Raw genomic sequence first — 25,000 nt, 5'->3', positions numbered from 1 at the left:
CGTGGTACTTGGATCGTAGTAGATCAGGCACTATGTATTTAATCCTTGCAAAGGCAAGATTTCCGACGCGGCCAATGCTTTTTTTTTATTGCTCACGTCTCGAATCATACCAGCGCAGGACAAATGCCGGGTGGACGACTTCCGTAGTGCCTGTGGCTTTTCAAGGTTGGCCATTAAGTATGAAAAATGGTAAAAATTTACTGTGACTGTGTGTGTATAGAAAAAGAGACAGGTAAAAATGACTAAGAGCCCCCAACCCTTCCATGTGCGTCCAGGTTTATGACTTAAAAGCTCATAAGCCACAAGTCTATAAAAGAAAGAAAAAAAAAAATCCAGTTAGCCAATATTGCAGAGATGTTTTGCTTACAGAAAAAAAATGTCCCAGAGCGTGTAATCGTCTTCAAGGTCTTTGTGTTTACCCAAGAAAGGATACATTTATCAATTTTTCCTCCGCTATTTCCTGGAGGTGAAGGACAAAAGTGCACTTAAGATGTAATTTTTCAATCTCAGTATTTGTTATGATTCTTGTTGTGGGTTTAGATGCTAGTCACACATGGTCAATGTTGACGAAATATAGTTAAAATGCTCTTTGTTTTTAACAGTGGGAGTCAATGATATTGATATAAGAGTGTGGAGGTCTTGCTCCTCCGGGTTCTCTGGACCACCAATGACGGACATGACAGCCGTGTTCATCTTTGCGAACAATAATTTATTTTGCAATAAGTTGTGCTTTTCGGCCATGTTAAAGTTTCTCTCGCTCGTTCTCCACCATCAACAACCTCCTCTCCTTCCCCACTGCTGCTTTTAACAGAGCGACAGGTGATCAGACAAACACTCACAGCTGTGTAATCTACGCACCTGTCACTAATCTCGAAGCCGATTCTGACACACCCCGCTTCTCTGCAGGTCCGCAGGCCACGCCCCCCCACAAATAGTATAAAGCAAGGGTGTCAAACATACGGCCCAAGTTTTATCCAGAGTTTGCTAAGTATAAAAATATACCTACATTTTTTGAATGGACGAAACAGCTGTTCTAAATGTGTCCACTGGATGTCGCAATAGCAATTCTTTGTATCGTTATAGTTGCTACATATGTAAAAAAAATTAACCACACGATGTTAGTACATCAGTCGAGGAAAATGTTAATAAATAACATACTGTAAATTGATTTTGATAAAAAATTTTTATCTTGATAGAATGAAGATTAACACCAATGAGTTGACTAATGAAGATGTGGAAGTTCCACTTGTAGACACAGCACCGGAGCCAAGCGTGCAGTTTTTAACCAGGTTTTAATGCACATACATTTTTATCACCAGTTTTCTCTCCAGCAGGACGCAACTTTTCAGCCACGTCCGTATCCTCTCTCCCCTCCTGCTCCCGGCCACTTACTGTTAAAGACAACAGATGATTAGAATAACACGTACCGCCTGTGAAATCTAATCACCTGCCAACTGTGTCTCGCCGTCAGCACATGCCCCGCCCCTATCCGATGGTGCTCGTCCTCAGCACCATAGACAGAGGCGGTGACCTTTGCTCCTGCAGGCGCGCTGGCCACACCTCCCTCCACAGAAGATTATCACATAATGTATTCAGAAAATACAAATAACGACAACTAACATATGTATACCGTATTTTTCGGAGTATAAGTCGCTCCGGAGTATAAGTCGCACCGGCCAAAAATGCATAATAAAGAAGGAAAAAAACATATATAAGTCGCATTTTTGGGGGAAATGTATTTGATAAAACCCAACGCCAAGAATAGACATTTGAAAGGCCATTTAAAATAAATAAAGAATAGTGAACAACAGGCTGAATAAGTGAACGTTATATGAGGCATAAATAACCAACTGAGAAGGTGCCTGGTATGTTAACGTAACATATTATGGTAAGAGTCATTCAAATAACTATAACATATAGAACATGCTATACGTTTACCAAACAATCTGTCACTCCTAATCGCTAAATCCCATGAAATCTTATACGTCTAGTCTCTTACGTGAATGAGCTAAATAATATTATTTGATATTTTACGTTAATGTGTTAATAATTTCACACATAAGTCGCTCCTGAGTATAAAACTATGAAAAAAACTGTGACTTATAGTCCGAAAAATACGGTACTATTAACCGCAACAAGTAATTGCATAAAAACCCCAACAACATTAGGATTTGTACAATTTCAGAATGTGCTTGATTTCTAAACAAAGAAAACAATCTGAAGTTGTCTTTATTTTTAAGTTATCGTGCCGTGATTTTGCCAGTCCGGCCCACTTAGGAGTAGATTTTTTTCCATGTGGCCCCCGATCTAAAATGAGTTTGACACCCCCCGGTATAAAGGTACAGTATGTGTCAATTACAGTTGGTACGTACCTCAGTTCAGTTCATTTCCAGTGCAGTAAATTATTAAACTGCTTACAAACAGAAAAACTGAGTGATACATTTGGTGCATTAAAGAGGCCGTAGGCACAAATTGGCAGCCACGTTTCCGCCGGTCTATCCCAGTGCTGCAAATGCAGCTTGCCACCACACACGTGTGGATGTAGAAAAGCAATATAATAATGTAAGCAAACTCAATTGCCTTACCTTTCACTTTAAGCGCGTGTGAAGAATGCACTGAAAAGTCCGAAAGAGAAAGAAATGATACTGCATTATCTGCTCACGGATGCCACCCGGTGGTTGTTTGACCACACTGCAGCCAGTCCTGGATAGTCCCACTCCTTAATGCTTCAGTCACTCGCAGGATTCCCACGGCAATGAGGCAAAAATACAACCTTACCAATTTTAGTAGTAGTAGTCTGAATAGGGGCAGATTAAGGGGGCCCAACACAAAGCTAGCCATTGGCACTCTCTGTAGTAGTAGTTAACCATGTCGTAAGAAACTACCATACGTGCATTACTTATATATAGAGATGTCCGATAATGGCTTTTTTTGCGATATCCGATTTTCCGATATTGTCCCACTCTTAATTACCGATTCCGATATCAACCGATACCGATATATACAGTCGTGGAATTAACACATTATTATGCCTAATTGTGTTGTGATGCCCCGCTCGATGCATTAAACAATGTAACAAGGTTTTCCAAAATAAATCAACCCAAGTTAAGGAAAAAAATGCCAACATGACACTGCCATATTTATTATTGAAGTCACTAAGTGCATTATTTTTTTTAACATGCCTCAAAACAGCAGCTTGGAATTCGGGACATGCTCTCCCTGAGAGAGCATGAGGAGGTTGAGGTGGGCGGGGTATGGGGTAGCGGGGTGTGTATATTGCAGTGTCCAGGAAGAATTAGTGTTGCAAGGGTTTCTGGGTATTTGTTCTGTTGTGTTCATGTTGTGGATGTTCTCCCGAATTGTGTTTGTCCTTCTTGTTTTGGTGTGGGTTCACAGTGTGGGGCATATTTGTAATTGTATTAAAGTTGTTTATACGGCCACCCTCAGTGTGACCTGTATGGCTATTGACCAAGTATGGAGGGCATTCACTTGTGTGTGTGATAAGCCTTAGATATTATGTGACTGGGCCGGCACACAAAGGCAGTGCCTTTAAGGTTTAATTGCGCTCAGTACTTCTCCCTACGTCCGTGTACACAGTGGTGTTTTAAAAAGTCATGAATTTTACTATTTGAAACCGATACCGATAATTTTGAAACCGATGCCGATAATTTCGGATATTACATTTTAAAGCATTTATCAGCCAATAATATCAGCAGTCCGATATTATCGGACATCTCTAGTTCAAAGCATTGGAAAAAAGGTAGCGGCTAATAGTCTAGAAAATATGTTACTTGTCATTGAGACTGTTATACTTAATCTCCTTCACTTTTTACTGTGTTGGTACCACACCCAACGTTTCATACCGAAAAACCATATTCTAAATACTCTATCACCTACAGTACAATTGTGTTTATCTCTCCAGCCTCTCATCCCATCAGTCCTGCCTTTGCAGAGTCTTTTCCATCCTAACGTTCCCCATCCAAACGTTTGACTCTCTTTAGTGGCTAAGCATGACTTCGGAAGAAAAGGACATGTTGATGTACACTCTTAAAAGTTTGCCCAGCAGCTCAAGAAGCTTCTGGGTGTTACTACTGTAAACTCTCAAGAGTCAAAGAGGCCTCTCCAGATTTGCCATGACTCAGTTTGTAGAGCCTTGGGAAATGAACAGCTGTGTTTTTAATTGGTAGAACACAAACGATCTGAAGCAAATAGTCTTGCTTCAAGAAACTCGTCTTTACAATGCTGGGACATTGTCATGAGAATGGACTTCATTCCTATCTGTTGTAGCCATTTTGATATTGATTGATAAACTGCAGAACCGAGACCAAGGGCCATTTTTCCCCCGACCCATAAAACTGGGTTGTCACCGTTGCGAGCAAACTTGCAATTATTAAGTAAGGCTGTCTTCGACTAAGATTTTTCATAGTTAAAGGGGAACATTATCACCAGACCTATGTAAGCGTCAATATATACCTTGATGTTGCAGAAAAAAGACCATATATTTTTTTAACCGATTTCCGAACTCTAAATGGGTGAATTTTGGCGAATTAAACACCTTTCTAATATTCGCTCTCGGAACGATGACGTCACAACGTGTCGTCACATCGGGAAGCAATCCGCCATTTTCTCAAACACCGAGTCAAATCAAATCAAAAAGATGACTTTGGAATATTTAGGAGCGAGGAAATTTCACGACTGGATTTGTTGCACAGGTGGCATCCTATGACAGTTCCACGCTGGAAATCATTGAGAGCGGCCCATTCTTTCACAAATGTTTGTAGAAACAGTCTCCATGCCTAAATGCTTGATTTTATACACCGGGCCAAGTGATTAGGGCACCTGATTCTCATCATTTGGATGGGTGGCCAAATACTTTTGGCAATGTAGTGAATATATATTTATGTTCGGGACCAGACTATCGAACCAAAAGTGTGAAGGTTGGGCAAGTTAGCAAACAACAAAGGAGGAGTTATGATGCCAATTTAAAGACACTGGTGATCAATGGAACAGTAATCAAACTGTCAAGCATCTACCAGTTGTTATTTCACTGATATTGTTTTTTTTCTACTTCGATTAAAGAAAAGGTTGTCTTATATTTGGGTCAATATGATATATACCTCGGAACAAGATTTTTTGGGGGGAGAGGCTGGCTGACTTCAATATCAGTATTGTATTCCTCACTTATAATTCCAATTCAAACACAGGTGTTGTTCTTACGGAACCTGTCCTTAGCCCTGGGGGAAACATACCAGGTGCGCTGGGAGCAGGTCCAAGAAGAGTACCAACGCTTTGACTGCCACCCCGAGGAGAATGGGGACGAGGCAAAGTGCAAAGCCAGAGGATGCATCTGGAAGGTAAGCGAGAAACACCACAAAGTTGGGAAAAGTCTGGACATTGAACCCACTTTTTGTTGTACTTCGCTAATCAGCAAAGCACACTGGCAGGCGTGCCGTGGTGCTTCTTTCCAAAAGACTACGGATATTCTTTCAAAACAATCGAAGAAACCGGCTCAGGCGTTTCGTTCGATATCAGTCGGAACAAAGCGTATCGGAGCAGTGGACGCCCCGGATCACCTGACGTTGACAACCTCCGTGTTCAGATCACCTACCACAGCAGTCATATGCTACAGTTCAAGGTAAGAGTTTAGTAAGAGCTTATTTAACATGCATCTGTTTCCCTATCTATTACTAATCATTCATTCACACCACATCTTCTATACTTACAGTCTTGGTCAAAAGTTTACATACACTTGTAAAGAACATAATGTCATGGCTGTCTTGAGTTTCCAATCATTTCTACAACTCTTATTTTTTTGTGATAGAGTGATTGGAGCACATATTTGTTGGTCACAAAAAACATTCATGAAGTTTGGTTCTTTTATGAATTTATTATGGGTCTACTGAAAATGTGAGCAAATCTGCTGGGTCAAAAGTATACATACAGCAATGTTAATATTTGCTTACATGTCCCTTGGCAAGTTTCACTGCAATAAGGCGATTTTGGTAGCCATCCACAAGCTTCTGGTTGAATTTGTGACCACTCCTCTTGACAAAATTGGTGCAGTTCAGCTAAATATGTTGGTTTTCTGACATGGACTTGTTTCTTCAGCATTGTCCACACGTTTAAGTCAGGACTTTGGGAAGGCCATTTTAAAACCTTAATTCTAGCCTGTTTTAGCCATTCCTTTACCACTTTTGACATGTGTTTGGGGTCATTGTCCTGTTGGAACACCCAACTGCGCCCAAGACCCAACTTCCGGGCTGATGATTTTAGGTTGTCATGAAGAATTTGGAGGTAATCCTCCTTTTTCATTGTCCCATTTACTCTCTGTAACGCACCAGTTCCATTGGCAACAAAACAGGCTCGGAGCATAATACTACCACCGCCATGCTTGACGGTACACTGCAAAAACTGAATTCTAAGTAAGATGAAATATCTCAATTAAGGGTAATATTTGCTTATTTTCTGTCTGATAAGATAATTCTTCTCACTAAGCAGATTTTATTTTAGAGTGTTTTACTTGTTTTAAGTGTTTTGGTTCTTAATGATCTCAGTAAGATATTACAGCTTGTTGCTGAGATTTGATGACCTATATTGAGTAAAACATGCTTGAAACTAGAATATAAATTGTTGCAAAGCTGTGTCGTCAACACTCACAAGTATAAAACTACATTTTTAAAGTAATCATTTCTTACTTCAAGCATGAAAAAAAAAAATCATGATGCCGAGCGCATATCATTATGTCAAGATAATGGCACGAGCATATACTTAATTTAAGAACATTTTTCAACATATTGAGCAAAAAGGTCTCTTTTTTTCTACTAAGAAAAGTGCACTTGTTATTAGTGAGAATATACTTATTTTTAAGTATTTTGGGGTTCATTGAGGTTAGCTAATTTTACTTGTTTTGGAAAGTCTTGACAAGCCGAATGTGCTTGTTCTATTGGCAGATAATTTTGCTTAGTTCAAATAAAATACCCCTCATTTTTATTTATTTTTTTCTTGTTTTTGAACACTGACTTTTTGCAGTTTAGGCTTGGTGTTCCTGGGATTAAAGGCCTCACCTTTTCTCCTCAAAACATATTGCTGGGTATTGTGGCTAAACAGCTAAATTTTTGTTTCATCTGACCACAAAACTTTCCTCCAGAAGGTCTTGAATTTGTGACCACTCCTCTTGACAAAATTGGTGCTGTTCAGCTAAATTTGTTGGTTTTCTGACATGGACATGTTTCTTCAGCATTGTCCACACGTTTAAGTCAGAACTTTGGGAAGGCCATTCTAAAACCTTCATTCTAGCCTGATTTAGCCATTCCTTTACCACTTTTGACATGTGTTTGGGGTCATTGTCCTGTTGGAACACCCAACTGCGCCCAAGACCCAACTTCCGGGCTGATGATTTTAGGTTGTCATGAAGAATTTGGAGGTAATCCTCCTTTTTCATTGTCCCATTTACTCTCTGTAACGCACCAGTTCCATTGGCAACAAAACAGGCTCGGAGCATAATACTACCACCGCCATGCTTGACGGTACACTGCAAAAACTGAATTCTAAGTAAGATGAAATATCTCAATTAAGGGTAATATTTGCTTATTTTCTGTCTGATAAGATCATTCTTCTCACTAAGCAGATTTTATTTTAGAGTGTTTTGGTTCTTAATGATCTCAGTAAGATATTACAGCTTGTTGCTGAGATTTGATGACCTATATTGAGTAAAACATGCTTGAAACTAGAATATAAATTGTTGCAAAGCTGTGTCGTCAACACTCACAAGTATAAGACTACATTTTTAAAGTAATCATTTCTTACTTCAAGCATGAAAAAAAAAAATCATGATGCCGAGCGCATATCATTATGTCAAGATAATGGCACGAGCATATACTTAATTTAAGAACATTTTTCAACATATTGAGCAAAAAGGTCTCTTTTTTTCTACTAAGAAAAGTGCACTTGTTATTAGTGAGAATATACTTATTTTTAAGTATTTTGGGGTTCATTGAGGTTAGCTAATTTTACTTGTTTTGGAAAGTCTTGACAAGCCGAATGTGCTTGTTCTATTGGCAGATAATTTTGCTTAGTTCAAATAAAATACCCCTCATTTTTATTTATTTTTTTCTTGTTTTTGAACACTGACTTTTTGCAGTTTAGGCTTGGTGTTCCTGGGATTAAAGGCCTCACCTTTTCTCCTCAAAACATATTGCTGGGTATTGTGGCTAAACAGCTAAATTTTTGTTTCATCTGACCACAAAACTTTCCTCCAGAAGGTCTTGAATTTGTGACCACTCCTCTTGACAAAATTGGTGCTGTTCAGCTAAATTTGTTGGTTTTCTGACATGGACATGTTTCTTCAGCATTGTCCACACGTTTAAGTCAGAACTTTGGGAGGGCCATTCTAAAACCTTCATTCTAGCCTGATTTAGCCATTCCTTTACCACTTTTGTGTGTTTGGGGTCATTGTCCTGTTGGAACACCCAACTTTGCCCAAGACTCAACTTCCGGGCTGATGATTTTAGCTTGTCATGAAGAATTTGGAGGTAATCCTCCTTTTCCATTGTCCCATTTACTCTCTGTAAAGCACCAGTTCTATTGGCAGCAAAACAGGCCCAGAGCATAATACTACCACCACCATGCTTGACGGGAGGCATGGTGTTTCTGGGATTAAAGGCATCACTTTTTCTCCTCCAAACATATTGCTGGGTATTGTGGCCAAACAGCTCCATTTTTTTTTCATCTGACATCACATGGACAAAGATAAGACCTTCTGGAGGAAAGTTTTGTGGTCAGATGAAACAAAAATTGAGCTGTTTAGCCACAATACCCAGCAATATGTTTGGAGGAGAAAAGGTGAGGCCTTTAATCCCAGGAACACCAAGCCTACTTTGCAAAAAGTCAGTGGTCAAAAACAAGGGAAAAAAATACAAAAATGAGGGGTATTTTATTTGAATTAAGCAAAATTATCTGCCAATAGAACAAGCAAATTCGGCTTGTCAAGACTTTCCAAAACAAGTAAAATTAGCTAACCTCAATGAACCCAAAAAGACCTTAAAATAAGTATATTCTCACTAATAACAAGTGCACTTTTCTTGGTAGAAAAAAAGAGACCTTTTTGCTCAATATGTTGAAAAATGTTCTTAAATTAAGTATATGCTATTGCCATTATCTTGATATAATGATCTGCGCTCGGCATCATGATTTTTTTTTCATGAAATGATTACTTTAAAAAAGTAGTTTTATACTTGTGAGTGTTGATGACATAGCTTTGCAACAGTTGATATTCTAATTTCAATTATGTTTTACTCAATATAGGTCATAAACTCTGAGCAACAAGCTGTAATATCTCACTAAGATCATTTAGGACCAAAACACTTAAAACAAGTAAAACACTCTAACATAAAATCTGCTTAGTGAGAAGAATTATCTTATCCGACAGAAAATAAGCAAATATCACCCTTATTTGAGATATTTAATCTTACTTAGATTTCAGTTTTTGCAGTGTACCGTCAAGCATGGTGGTGGTAGTATTATGCTCTGGGCCTGTTTTGCTGCCAATGGAACTGGTGCTTTACAGAGAGTAAATAGGAGGATTACCTTCAAATTCTTCAGGACAACCAAAAATCATCAGCCCGGAGGTTGGGTCTTGGGCACAGTTGGGTGTTCCAACAGGACAATGACCCCAAACACACGTCAAAAGTGGTAAAGGAATGGCTAAATCAGGCTAGAATTAAGGTTATAGAATGGCCTTCCCAAAGTCCTGACTTAAACGTGTGGACAATGCTGAAGAAACAAGTCCATGTCAGAAAACCAACACATTTAGCTGAACTGCACCAATTTTGTCAAGAGGAGTCAAAACTTAAACCAGAAGCTTGCCAGAAGCTTGTGGAAGGCTACCAAAAGTGCCTTATTGCAGTGAAACTTGCCAAGGGACATGCACCCAAATATTAACATTGCTGTATGTATACTTTTGACCCAGCAGATTTGGCCACATTTTCAGTAGACCCATAATAAATTCATAAAAGAACCAAACTTCACGAATGTTTTTTTGTGATGTGCTCCAATCACTATATCACAAAAAAATAAAAATGATTGGAAACTCAAGACAGCCATGACATTATATTCTTTACAAGTGTATGCAAACTTTTGACCACGACTGTATATTAAATTTGCTTGCATTTTCTCTCTTAAAGTGTGTTCAGGTTTATTTCAGAATCCTTTTCTTTCCACTAGTGCTGCATCACGCTTGCTTGCTTGCCTGCCACACTTTGGCTCACACACTAATATGCCCTCCTGTCCAGATTTGGGACCCGGCCACGGATCGTTATGAGGTTCCAGTGCCGTTGTCTGTCCCACCTGTCCCCGAGACTAATGAGGATAAGAGGCTTTACAAGGTCCTTTTCAAGAAGAATCCATTTGGCATCCAGGTGATACGGAAAAGCACAGGAACCAAAATGTGAGTGTCGATGTTACAAAAGAGTTTACTGCACTTTGGTGGGATGTTACTATTTTTTGATTGATTGATTGAGACTTTTATTCGTAGGTTGTACAGTGAAGTACATATTCCGTACAATTGACCACTAAATGGTAACACCCGAATACGTTTTTTAACTTGTTTAAGTCGGGGTCCACTTACATTGATTCATGATACAGATATATACTATCAGATATATACTATCATCATAATACAGTCATCACACAAGATCATCACATTGAATTATTTACATTATTTACAATCCGGGGTGTGTATCATCAGTCATCAACAATTGAGAACAGAGAAATGGATATTGGAACAGTGTAGGTCTGACTTGGTAGGATATGTAGAGCAAGTAGTGGACATAGAGAGAGAGAGAGAGAGAGATCAGAAGGCATAAGAAAAAGTATCTGCATTTGATTGTTTACATTTGATTATTAACAATCCGGGGAGGGTGTTAGTTTAGGGTTGTAGCTGCCTGGAGGTGAACTTTTATTTTTTGAAGGAGGATAGAGATGCACTTTCTTTTATACCTGTTGGGAGCGCATTCCACATTGATGTGGCATAGAAAGAGAATGAGTTAAGACCTTTGTTAGTTCGGAATCTGGGTTTAGCGTGGTTAGTGGAGCTCCCCCTGGTGTTGTGGTTATGGCGGTCATTTACGTTAAGGAAGTAGTTTGACATGTACTTCGGTATCAGGGAGGTGTAGCAGATTTTATAGACCAGGCTCAGTGCAAGTTGTTTTACTCTGTCCTCCACCCTGAGCCAGCCCACTTTGGAGAAGTGGGTAGGAGAGAGGTGGGATCTGGGGTGGAGGTCTAGAAGTAATCTGACTAGCTTGTTCTGGGATGTTTGGAGTTTAGATTTGAGGGTTTTGGAGGTGCTAGGGTACCAGGAGGTGCATGCGCAATCGAAAAAGGGTTGAACGATAGTTCCCGCCAGAATCCTCATGGTGCTTTTGTTGACCAGAGAGGAGATTCTGTAGAGAAATCTCGTTCGTTGGTTGACCTTTTTTTGCGTCTCATTTAAAGATGTGAAGTGAATTATATTTATATAGCGCTTTTCTCTAGTGACTCAAAGCACTTTTACATAGAGAAACCCAATATCTAAGTTACATTTAAACCAGTGTGGGTGGCCCTGGGAGCAGGTGGGTAAAGCGTCTTGCCCAAGGACACAACGGCAGTGACGAGGATGACGGAAGCGGGGATCGAACCTGGAACCCTCAAGTTGCTGGCATGGCCACTCTACCAACCGAGCTATACCGCCCCAAGATGTATACGGAGTACTAGTACTTTTTTAGTACGGGTTCCTAATTGGGTCGAGTGGGCTTCTTGTCAGTCATCCACGATCTTTGTTTCGGTACGACCTACACTTGTAATTCTCCTCTACACGTTTCCCTGTGCGTAGTAGTGGTTGTGGTAAACCCGTAACCCGAGGAAAAGACGTCCGCGAAGGTGGGCTGTGACATCGCAACAAACTGTCCGATCACAGCTTTTTTTCTTTATTTCAACATATAATTCAAACAATCACAATAAACAAGTAAATGTGTCTCTAAAAGAGGCACTTTTTTAAAGTATCCTTGCCTGTGATGACATGGCCTAAGTCGAGGGTCAGCAACCCCCATGCGGCTCTTTGGCACCGCCCTAGTGGCTCCCTGGAGCTTTTTCAAAAATGGAAAAATACATTTGTTGTTTTAATAATGTTTCTGTAGGAGGACAAACATGACACAAACCGTCCTAATTGTTAGAAAGCCCTCTGTTTAATATGTTTGTGTTTATGGTTCACTGATGACAGTATTTGGTTTTGTCCCACTAATTTTGGCGGTCCTTTAACTCACCGTAGTTTGTTTTCGTGTAGAACTTTCTCCGACGCTGCCACAGAAAGACGTGTTTTATGCCACTCCTTTGTCTCATTTTGTCCACCAAACGTTTTATGCTGTGCGTGAATGCAGAAAGGTGAGCTTTGTTGATGTTATTGACTTGCGCGGATTGCTAATATTCCATGCTAACACGCTATTTAGGCTAGTGTGTACAATATTGGATCATAGGTGCATTTGAGTTCATTTAACTTCCTTTACTTATGTCCTCTGTGTATTTTATTTATATTTACATGTCTCATGACACATTATCTGTATGTAATATTGGCTGCATTTCTGATTGTGTGCCATGTTGTTCCAGACCACAGCAAACGTTACCCAGCTTGTCTGTGTTGACATGGCCTAAGTCGGGGGTCAGCAACCCCGCATGCGGCACTTTAGCACCGCCCTAGTGGCTCCCCTGGAGCTTTTTCAAAAATGGAAAAATACATTTGTTGTTTTAATAATGTTTCTGTAGGAGGACAAACATGACACAAAACGTCCTAATTGTTAGAAAGCCCTCTGTTTGATATGTTTGTGTTTATGTTTCACTGATGACAGTATTTGGTTTTGTCCTACTAATTTTGGCGGTCCTTGAACTCACCGTAGTTTGTTTACGTGTACAACTTTCTCCGACGCTGCCACGGAAAGACGTGTTTCATGCCACTCCTTTGTCTCATTTTGTCCACCAAACGTTTTATGCTGTGCGTGAATGCAGAAAGGTGAGCTTTGTTGGTGTTATTGACTTGTGCGGAGTGCTAATATTCCATGTTAACACGCTATTTAGGCTAGTGTGTACAATATTGGATCATAGGTATATTTGAGTTCATTTAACTTCCTTTACTTATGTCCTCTGTGTATTTTATTTATATTTACATGTCTCATGACACATTATCTGTATGTAATATTGGCTGCATTTCTGATCGTGTACCATGTTGTTCCAGACCACAGCAAACGTTACCCGGCTTGTTTGTGTTGACATGGCCTAAGTCGGGGGTCAGCAACCCCGCATGCGGCTCTTTAGCACCGCCCTAGTGGCTCCCTGGAGCTTTTTCCTAAAAGGAAAAATAAATTTGTTGTTTTAATAATGTTTCTGTAGGAGGACAAACATGACACAAACCGTCCTAATTGTTAGAAAGCCCTCTGTTTGATATGCTTGTGTTTATGTTTCACTGATGACAGTATTTGGTTTTGTCCTACTAATTTTGGCGGTCCTTGAACTCACCGTAGTTTGTTTACGTGTAGAACTTTCTCCGACGCTGCCACAGAAAGACATGTTATATGCCACTCTTTTGTCTCATTTTGTCCACCAAACTTTTTATGCTGTCCGTGAATGCACAAAAGGTGAGCTTTGTTGACGTTATTGACTTAGTGGAGTGCTAATATTCCATGCTAACATGCTATTTAGGCTAGCTGTGTGTACATATTACATCATTATGCATCATTTGTAGGTGTGTTTGAGTTCATTTAATTTCCTTTACTTATGTCCTGTGTGTATTTTATTTATATTTACATGTCTCATGACACATTATCTGTATGTAATATTGGCTGCATTTCTGATTGTGTGCCATGTTGTTCCAGACCACAGCAAACGTTACCCAGCTTGTCTGTGTTGAATTGGCCTAAGTCGGGGGTCAGCAACCCCGCATGCGGCTCTTTAGCATCGCCCTAGTGGCTCCCTGGAGCTTTTTCAAAAAAGGAAAAATACATTTGTTGTTTTAATAATGTTTTTGTAGGAGGACAAACATGACACAAACCATCCCAATTGTTAGAAAGCCCTCTGTTTAATATGTTTGTGTTTATGTTTCACTGATGACAGTATTTGGTTTTGTCCTACTAATTCTGGCGGTCCTTGAACTCACCGTAGTTTGTTTACGTATACAACTTTCTCCGACGCTGCCACAGAAAGACGTGTTTTATGCCACTCCTTTGTCTCATTTTGTCCACCAAACGTTTTATGTTGTGCGTGAATGCACAAAAGGTGAGCTTTGTTGACATTATTAACTTGCACGGAGTGCTAATATTCCATGCTAACACGCTATTTAGGCTAGCTGTGCGTACATATTGCATAATTTCGCATCGTATAGGTATATTTGAGTTGATTTAATTTCCTTTACTTATTTCATATGTGTATTTTATTTATATTTACATGTCTCATGACACATTATCTGTATGTAATATTGGCTGCATTTCTGATTGTGTGCCATGTTGTTCCAGACCACAGCAAACGTTACCCAGCCTGTCTGTGTTGACATGGCCTAAGTCGGGGGTCAGCAACCCTGCATGCGGCTCTTTAGCACCGCCCTAGTTGCTCCGTGGAGCTTTTTCAACAATGGAAAAATATATTTGTTGTTTTAATAATGTTTCTGTAGGAGGACAACCATGACACAAACCGTCCTAATTGTTAGAAAGCCCTCTGTTTAATATGTTTGTGTTTATGTTTCACTGATGACAGTATTTGGTTTTGTCCTACTAATTTTGTCCGTCCTTGAACTCACCGTAATTTGTTTACGTGTACAACTTTCTCCGACGCTGCCACAGAAAGACGTGTTTTATGCCACTCCTTTGTCTCATTTTGTCCACCAAACTTTTTATGCTGTGCATGAATGCAGAAAGGTGAGCTTTGTTGATGTTATTGACTTGTGCGGAGTGCTAATATTCCATGTTAACATGCTATTTAGGCTAGTGTGTACATATTCGATCATTATGCATCGTTTGTAGGTATATCTGAGTTCATTTAACTTCCTTTACTTATGTCCTCTGTGTATTTTATTTATATTTACATGTCTCATGACACAATATTTGTATGTAATATTGGCTGCATTTCTGATTTGTACCATGTTGTTCCAGACCACAGCAAACGTTACCCAGCTTGTCTGTGTTGACATGGCCTAAATCGGGGATCAGCAACCCCGCATGCGACTCTTTGGCACCGCCCTAGTGGCTCCGTGTAGCTTTTTCAAAAATGGAAAAATACATTTGTTGTTTTAATAATGTTTCTGTAGGAGGACAAACATGACACAAACCGTCCTAATTGTTAGAAAGCCCTCTGTTTGATATGTTTGTGTTTATGTTTCACTGATGACAGTATTTGGTTTTGTCCTACTAATTTTGGTGGTCCTTGAACTCACCGTGGTTTTTTTACGTGTACAACTTTCTCCGACGCTGCCACAGAAAGACGTGTTTCATGCCACTCCTTTGTCTCATTTTGTCCACCAAACATTTTATTATGTGCGTGAATGCACAAAAGGTGAGCTTTGTTGACGTTATTGACTTGCGCGGATTGCTAATATTCCATGCTAACACGCTATTTAGGCTAGCTGTGTGTGCATATTACATCATAATGCATTGTTTGTAGGTGTATTTGAGTTCATTTAATTTCCTTTACTTATGTCCTGTGTGTATTTTATTTATATTTATATGTCTAATGACACATTATCTGTATGTAATATTGGCTGCATTTCTGATTGTGTGCCATGTTGTTCCAAACCACAGCAAACGTTACCCAGCTTGTCTGTGTTGACATGGCCTAAGTCGGGGGTCAGCAACCCCGCATGCGGCACTTTAGCACCGCCCTAGTGGCTCCCCTGGAGCTTTTTCAAAAATGGAAAAATACATTTGTTGTTTTAATAATGTTTCTGTAGGAGGACAAACATGACACAAACCGTCCTAATTGTTAGAAAGCCCTCTGTTTGATATGTTTGTGTTTATGTTTCACTGATGACATTATTTGGTTTTGTCCTACTAATTTTGGCGATCCTTGAACTCACCTTAGTTTGTTTACGTGTAGAACTTTCTCCGACGCTGCCACAGAAAGACGTGTTTTATGCCACTCCTTTGTCTCATTTTGTTCACCAAACGTTTTATGCTGTGCGTGAATGCACAAAAGGTGAGCTTTGTTGACGTTATTAACTTGCACGGAGTGCTAATATTCCATGCTAACACGCTATTTAGTCTAGCTGTGCGTACATATTGCATAATTTCGCATCGTATAGGTATATTTGAGTTGATTTAATTTCCTTTGCTTATTTCATATGTGTATGTTATTTATATTTACATGTCTCATGACACATTATCTGTATGTAATATTGGCTGCATTTCTGATTGTGTGCCATGTTGTTCCAGACCACAGCAAACGTTACCCAGCTTGTCTGTGTTGACATGGCCTAATTCGGGGGGTCAGCAACCCCGCATGCGGCTCTTTAGCACCGCCCTAGTGGCTCCCTGGAGCTTTTTCAAAAATGGAAAAATATATTTGTTGTTTTAATAATGTTTCTGTAGGAGGACAAACATGACACAAACCGTCCTAATTGTTAGAAAGCCCTCTGTTTGATATGTTTGTGTTTATGTTTCACTGATGACAGTATTTGGTTTTGTCCTACTAAATTTGGCGGTCCTTGAACTCACCGTAGTTTGTTTACTTGTACAACTTTCTCCGACGCTGCCACAGAAAGACGTGTTTCATGCCACTCCTTTGTCTCATTTTATTCCACTAAACCTTGTACGCTGTGCGTGAATGCACAAAGGTGAGCTTTGTTGATGTTATTGACTTGCGCGGAGTGCTAACATTCCATGCTAACACGCTATTTAGGCTAGTTGTGTGTGCATATTGCATCATTATGCCTCCTTTGTTGGTATATTCAAGTTTATTTAGTTTCCTTTACTTATGTCCTCTGTGTATTTTATTTATATTTACATGTCTCTTGACACAACCGGGCGCGGCCACCACTGCTGCTCACTGCTCCCCTCACCTCCCATGGTGTGATTAAGGGTGATGGGTCAAATGCAGAGAATTATTTTGCCACACCACGTGTGTGTGTGACAATCATTGGTACTTTAACTTAACAATATCTGTATGTAATATTGGCTGCATTTCTGATTGTGTGCCATGTTGTTCCAGACCACAGCAAACATTACCCAGCTTGCAAAGATTGTGATAAATCCATTAGAAGAAGACAGCCTGTTCTTTCCTTTTAACTCTGGCACACACGTGTATACCTTTGGCGGTTTTAAGCCAGTATTTTCCAGCACTTTCCTTTGAGACACTTACTTAATGTGTTGCCTTCATTATAACACTTATACAAGGCTTTTAACTTTTTGCGGCTCCAGACAGATTTTTTTTTTTTGGTACTTTTGGTCCAATATGGTTCTTTCAGCAAGTCTTTCAAAAGTATCTTTATCTAAAATTGACCCCTGAAAGGAAATTAATTATGCACAATATTTAGAATTACATTATGTAAAATATTTTGCATATAATATATGTATTCTTTGCAGAGTTGTTGTGGTTTAGAATAGGGATAAACTGCAAAAAAAAAAAAGAGGTGTTTTTTAAATGTATTTATTTTGCTAAGGAAAACATTACACACATTGCAATATACTGACAACACTGCAAAGCATCACAGTAATATACATAGATCGTTATTCAGCAAACACAGTACAAGTATTACTAAATCTAACCTCTTTGACTGTGTATATAACAACATATGTCATCTTTTTCACACAGCTGGATCTCAGTAGTTCGCAGGTTTACCTAATAAATATTGTCCGGGAGGCAAAAAAGATAGATTCCAGAAAAAGGACAAACATGCAATACATAACACATAAATCCGACACTGTCCAAGCGAGATGGATTTTTCTAGGTGTGATTGATTTGCTTTAATCAATAAAAAACCTACTTGGTATCAATCAGGAAATTAGTTGCCGAGGTTATTTACTTTTAGCAAGGACAAGTGTTTACAAGGACAAGTTGCAACTGACCCGTAAATCACTCCCTACAACAATATGTGACATCATTTAATACGGAGAGGTGTAATAAGTTGATGGCAAAAGCTTTTTAATATAATTGCACACTTTGCAGAGACCTAAATTTAAAAGGGGCCCTCGATGAAAAGTTAAAGGCGGCCACTTCAAGAAAATACCGCTAGTCCAGAACATCCTGAAGTTTTAGCATGCTTGACTTCAATAATAAATATGGTAGTGCCATGTTGGCACCTTTTTCCATAACTTGAGTTGATTTATTTTGGAGAACCTTGTTACATTGTTTAAAGGGGAACATTATCACCAGACCTATGTAAGCGTCAATATATACTTTGATGTTGCAGAAAAAAGACCATATATTTTTTTAACCGATTTCCGAACTCTAAATGGGTGAATTTTGGCGAATTAAACGCCTTTCTAATATTCGCTCCTGGAGCGATGACGTCACAACGGGAAGCAATCCGCCATTTTCTCAAACACCGAGTCAAATCAGCTCTGTTATTTTCCGTTTTTTCGACTGTTTTCCGTACCTTGGAGACATCATGCCTCGTCGGTGTGTTGTCGGAGGGTGTGACAACACGAACAGGGACGGATTCAAGTTGCACCAGTGGCCCAAAGATGCGAAAGTGGCAAGAAATTGGACGTTTGTTCCGCACACTTTACCGACGAAAGCTATGCTACGACAGAGATGGCAAGAATGTGTGGATATCCTGCGACACTCAAAGCAGATGCATTTCCAACGATAAAGTCAAAGAAATCTGCCGCCAGACCCCCATTGAATCTGCCGGAGTGTGTGAGCAATTCAGGGACAAAGAACCTCGGTAGCACGGCAAGCAATGGCGGCAGTTTGTTCCCACAGACGAGCGAGCTAAACCCCCTAACGACCCTAGCTTCTCTGGCCTGCTGACATCAACTCCAAAACTGGACAGATCAGCTTTCAGGAAAAGAGCGCGGATGAGGGTATGTCTACAGAATATATTAATTGATGAAAATTGGGCTGTCTGCACTCTCAAAGTGCATGTTGTTGCCAAATGTATTTCATATGCTGTAAACCTAGTTCATAGTTGTTAGTTTCCTTTAATGCCAAACAAACACATACCAATCGTTGGTTAGAAGGCGATCGCCAAATGTGTCCTCGCTTTCTCCCGTGTCGCTGGCTGTCGTGTCGTTTTCGTCGGTTTCGCTTGCATACGGTTCAAACCGATATGGCTCAATAGCTTCAGTTTCTTCTTCAATTTCGTTTTCGCTACCTGCCTCCACACTACAACCATCCGTTTCAATACATGCGTAATCTGTTGAATCGCTTAAGCCGCTGAATTCCGAGTCTGAATCCGAGCTAATGTCGCTATAGCTTGCTGTTCTTTCCGCCATGTTTGTTTGTGTTGGCTTCACTATGTGACGTCACAGGAAAATGGACGGGTGTTTATAACGATGGTTAAAACCAGGCACTTTGAAGCTTTTTTTAGGGATATTGCGTGATGGGTAAAATTTTGAAAAAAACTTCGAAAAATATAATAAGCCACTGGGAACTGCTTTTTAATGGTTTTAACCATTCTGAAATTGTGATAATGTTCCCCTTTAATGCATCCAGTGGGGCATCACAACAGAATTAGGCATAATGATGTGTTAATTCCACAACTGTATATATCGGTATCGGTTGATATCGGAATCGTTGGACAATATCGGAATATTGGCAAAAAAGCCATTATCGGACATCTCTATCCAGGAACAAACAGATATTTTTTATATTTAATTATAATATTTAGACACAACTTAATGTGCATATTTGAGTACCTATTAAGTTTATTGTCTAGCGTCAGTTAAGTGTCACTAATTAATATGCCTGAATAGAGGCTGGTACTTCCTGGAGAGGGCAACTGTTATTTTTGTCAAATATGTTTTGGATGATGTCCTCTGACAATAATCCCCCTCTCATTGATTTTAATCCTCTTGTCACTTTTTCTCAGTTGGGACTCCTCTCTGCCAGGCTTTACGTTCTCCGACATGTTCATCCAAGTGTCGACGCTTCTGCCATCCCAGTACGTGTACGGCTTTGGGGAGACGGAACATCGAACTTACAAACACGACCTGAACTATCACACCTGGGGTATGTTCTCTAAGGACCAGCCACCTGGTGTAAGTATCTATTCACTGAACCAGCACTTGCACTTGCACTAAAAAAATAAGTTGGGTATTAATAGGGGTGTCCCGGTCCAATATCAGCAAAATAAACAAATATCGGATGATAACAGCTTGTATCTAAACTCTCTGATATAATCGTTACAATACAAACTGCAACTTGTGTAAAGCTAACCAGCCAGTTAACATTTAATTGTCCTCCAATAAGCACATTAAGTTGTTTTTTTATTGTATTTTTATTCATTAACAAAAGATAACCATGGTAGGCAATAGGCTTCTAGGAACTAGCAGCTACACCGCAGCTAAGCACACAACAGCACTCGAGCTAGACATACGTAATATGTATCTTTAGTTGAACAATATTGTCATTTGTCAAAATAAACAAGTATCATATAATTTAAGTAGCATAATACTTACGCATACAAAGTCTCCAAAGCAGAAGTGTATTAGAAATGATCCAGTAACAAACGTATCCGCTGTCACGACGTGGTTTTGGTTTGTTCTCCCGGGATGCAAACGGACAATTCCGGACAAGGCTTGCAGGTACGAACATATTTATTAATCTAACTACAAAATAGAGGAGGAACAGTGTGGTTTTCGTCCTGGTCGTGGAACTGTGGACCAGCTCTATACTCTCAGCAGGGTCCTTGAGGGTGCATGGGAGTTTGCCCAACCAGTCTACATGTGCTTTGTGGACTTGGAGAAGGCATTCGACCGTGTCCCTCGGGAAGTCCTGTGGGGAGTGCTCAGAGAGTATGGGGTATCGGACTGTCTGATTTTGGCGGTCCGCTCCCTGTATGATCAGTGTCAGAGCTTGGTCCGCATTGCCGGCAGTAAGTCGGACACGTTTCCAGTGAGGGTTGGACTCCGCCAAGGCTGCCCTTTGTCACCGATTCTGTTCATAACTTTTATGGACAGAATTTCTAGGCGCAGTCAAGGCGTTGAGGGGATCCGGTTTGGTGGCTGCAGGATTAGGTCTCTGCTTTTTGCAGATGATGAGGTCCTGATGGCTTCATCTGGCCAGGATCTTCAGCTCTCGCTGGATCGGTTCGCAGCCGAGTGTGAAGCGACTGGGATGAGAATCAGCACCTCCAAGTCCGAGTCCATGGTTCTCGCCCAGAAAAGGGTGGAGTGCCATCTCCGGGTTGGGGAGGAGACCCTGCCCCAAGGGAGGAGTTCAAGTACCTCGGAGTCTTGTTCACGAGTGAGGGAAGAGTGGATCGTGAGATCGACAGGCGGATCGGTGCGGCATCTTCAGTAATGCGGACGCTGTATCGATCCATTGTGGTGAAGAAGGAGCTGAGCCGGAAGGCAAAGCTCTCAATTTACCGGTCGATCTACGTTCCCATCCTCACCTATGGTCATGAGCTTTGGGTTATGACCGAAAGGACAAGATCACGGGTACAAGCGGCCGAAATTAGTTTCCTCCGCCGGGTGGCAGGGCTCTCCCTTAGAGATAGGGTGAGAAGCTCTGCCATCCAGGGGGAGCTCAAAGTAAAGCCACTGCTCCTCCACATCGAGAGGAGCCAGATGAGGTGGTTCGGGCATCTGGTCAGGATGCCACCCGATCGCCTCCCTCGGGAGGTGTTTAGGGCACGTCCAACCGGTAGGAGGCCACGGGGAAGACCCAGGACACGTTGGGAAGACTATGTCTCCCGGCTGGCCTGGGAACGCCTCGGGATCCCCCGGGAAGAGCTGGACGAAGTGGCCGGGGAGAGGGAAGTCTGGGCTTCCCTGCTTAGGGTGCTGCCCCCGCGACCCGACCTCGGATAAGCGGAAGAAGATGGATGGATGCATGGATGGATGGATAACTACAAAATAACAGGCAAACAACAAAGGCAAGCGTGCCTATCGCACGCGGAAGCTAAGGCAAATATTTAGCGCAGAAAACATGGAACTATGGACAAGGCAAAAACTCTCTTACTGTGGCGACAAGGCAAAAACTCTCTAACTGTGGCATGAACTAAACAAGACTTATGTAGAGGGTTGCGTGAAGCAAACAAACAGCATGAACTATGGTATTACATGAAACAAGCAACTATGTAATCAGACATGAAACGAGCATGTCCACAGCATTCAATTTACAGCATCATGAGCTTAACTTGATGCAGATCAGTAATAGGTTCTTTAAATGTATTTTCTTAAACCTGTATATGCAAAAGCGTAATTAAAATAAATGAATAACGGAATACAAATTAATCAATCAAAGTTTACTCATATAGCCCTTGATCACAACTGTCTCAATGGGCTGCAAAAGCCACAACGACATCCTCTGCTCAAATCCTACATTAGGACAAGAAATAACTCAACCCAATGGGGAAAATAAATACGTGGCTAATAGGTGTTGCAAATAAAGCAATTACTGCTCCACTTCAGTTTAACTACTCAAGTACTGAGTAACTGATGACTAACCTGTTCGTTTAATGATGACGGCAACAAATAATGCACAAAAACATAAAAAAGGAATGTCTCTTAAGCAACTAAAACAATAGTATATATTAAATAATAATACATTAACATAAAAAAATTAAAGCAAATTGAGCCACAATAACTTAACAGCACCATAGGCTCAGTAGGCACAGATTACAAAGGAAAATAACAAGTTAGCCTTTACGTAAACCATAAACTGATAGGTGTGGGCTGCATCTGGGAACACACTGTGCGCTTCTGATTGGTGCTTGTATGTATGCGTGTGTGTGCGTGTGTGTGTGTGTGTGTGTGTGTGTGTGTGTGTGTGTGTGTGTGTGTGTGTGTGTCTGTCTCTGAGGCTGCAGTGCGTTAATAAATGTCCCCACACTATGTACATTTGACAGTGATTCATAGCAGGGAAGCTAACATCAGCCTACGGTGACAGCCGAAATATCTACTAACGTTACTTACCGCGATGTGCCTCCTCAAATTTGACGTTGAGTTCATGTAAGCTTAAACTTGTTGTTTTGCCTGGCTCTGTTTGATTGGTGAAACGGAGTCAAACGTCACCAGTGACTGCATCTGATTGGTGAAACGCAGGCATGCGATAGATCCGACTTTGAAGGTGTGTCTGACAAACCAAAACAAACAAAGCGGGCATTAACAGATCGATAAAAATCAGTAACGAGTAGCGACCTGAATGTAGATAAATGGAGCGGAGTAAAAGTAGTGTTTCTTCTCTATAAATATACTCAAGTAAAATTAAAAGTATGTTGCATTAAAACTACTCTTTGAAGTACAATTCATCCCAAAAGTTACTCAAGTAGATGTAACGGAGTAAATGTAGCGCGTTACTACCCACCTCTGCCTACTAGAGATGCGCGGTTTGCGGACACAACCGCGGAGTCCGCGGATTATCCCCGGGGGGTGGGCGGTTGAAATAAAAAAAAAAAAGATTTTACCCGCGGGTCGGGTCGGGCGGTTGAAATTTAGAAAAAATTAGATTTGAAATAGATTCAGGCGGGTGGCAGTTAAACCAATTCGGAAATATATATACATAGTTAAATGTTGTTACCCACATACGAAAAACGAGCAGGCACCTGCAGCATGCCACAACAGAAGAAGAAAAAAAAAAAGAGATGGCAACGCCGGCAGCAAACGTGGTACGCGACAAACTAAAAAAGGGAATACTAAAGACCAGGGGAAAAAAAGGCCAGAAAAGTTCAGCGTGGACTCGTTTTTATGAGGTTGTAAATCAGGATGATAGTAATGCTGGCTACGTGATTTGCAAGAGCTGCGACGCTGTTTATGTCTACGACAGTCACAAAACCGGGACATCTAACATGGTGCATCACATTTGTGCAAAACCCCGAATCTCCACAAACACCCTGAGCATGAGCAGTTTCGTCCGCCGTGATCCCAGAAGAGTGCCACAGGATGTTAAAACAAGATAGAACGCAGCTGCCTGCAGCAGTTTGAGTGGCGCGAGGGCGCTTGGAGGTGCGCTCAGCGCGGCTCCCAGATGATTGCGCACTGGTGTGCATCTGGGCCGTGACAGCGTGGCACGCATCGAATGTCTCTGCTGCATTGGATCAGTCTCCTTTCTTTAACAGGCAAAAGCTTTATAACCTCACTAATGCCTTGCATCGTCTATATTAGATATATAACAACGGGCGGGTGGCGGATGGCGGGCGGGTGCGGTTTTGATTAAATGTTAGTTCGGGTGGATGGCGGATGGTTGACGACTTTTGTGATACGGTTGCGGATGAAATAATTGCCTATCCGCGCATCTCTACTGCCTACGCATCACTAAAGACGCCGATCCGCCTGTCGATCCCACGATCCACTCTTCCCTCACTCGTGAACAAGACCGAGAGGTATTTAAAGTCCTCAACTCATAGATGGCACTCCACCCTTTTTCTAGTATTAAGTGCTAAAAACTATGGGTACAAGTTTTTCACTTTTCCCAATATCGATATCCGAGCCTTGAGTATTGGCTGATATTAATGAGATTTGATATCATCACCAATCCTAGTACATACTTTTATTATTTTGTAGCGTGGAATGTTATAAAAGGCTTGATCAAGTGAAATGACTCAGAAAAATGATAGGTAATAACTTCACCGGGCACGTACATACAAACGATCCTTCACACCTATGGCTATTTGCAGTCTCCAATGTACCCAATACGTATGTTTCTGGGATGTGGGAGGAACCCCGTGTACCCTCCATCTGATGACTACTGACGGTTTTCAAGGTCGGACCGGACGAAGTGTCGAGCCATCAGCATAATGAAATCCAAACTGCTGAGCTGTCATTACAGCGAATGTCATTTGGTTTTCTTTGCGAAGCAAGGGAGAACTTTTACGTGTGATCAA

At 40.8% G+C, this 25,000-nt stretch overlaps 1 protein-coding gene across 1 annotated transcript in view; it reads left to right on the top strand.

Moving 5' to 3' along the window:
• The window catches only part of si (sucrase-isomaltase), a 217,565-nt gene that overhangs the window by 120,688 nt on the left and 71,877 nt on the right, over window positions 1–25,000 (top strand). The window contains exons 24-27 of the mRNA XM_061925793.1: window positions 5,205–5,354; window positions 5,429–5,635; window positions 10,290–10,444; window positions 20,042–20,210. Coding sequence (XP_061781777.1) covers window positions 5,205–5,354; window positions 5,429–5,635; window positions 10,290–10,444; window positions 20,042–20,210 — 681 coding nt within the window. The remainder of the gene's footprint in view (window positions 1–5,204; window positions 5,355–5,428; window positions 5,636–10,289; window positions 10,445–20,041; window positions 20,211–25,000) is intronic.

The sequence above is a fragment of the Nerophis lumbriciformis genome, linkage group LG30 (genome assembly GCF_033978685.3).
Source record: "Nerophis lumbriciformis linkage group LG30, RoL_Nlum_v2.1, whole genome shotgun sequence".
NCBI lineage: Eukaryota > Metazoa > Chordata > Actinopteri > Syngnathiformes > Syngnathidae > Nerophis > Nerophis lumbriciformis.
Note: the sequence above shows the minus strand (reverse complement) of the source record. Positions and strands in the feature narration are given on the sequence as shown.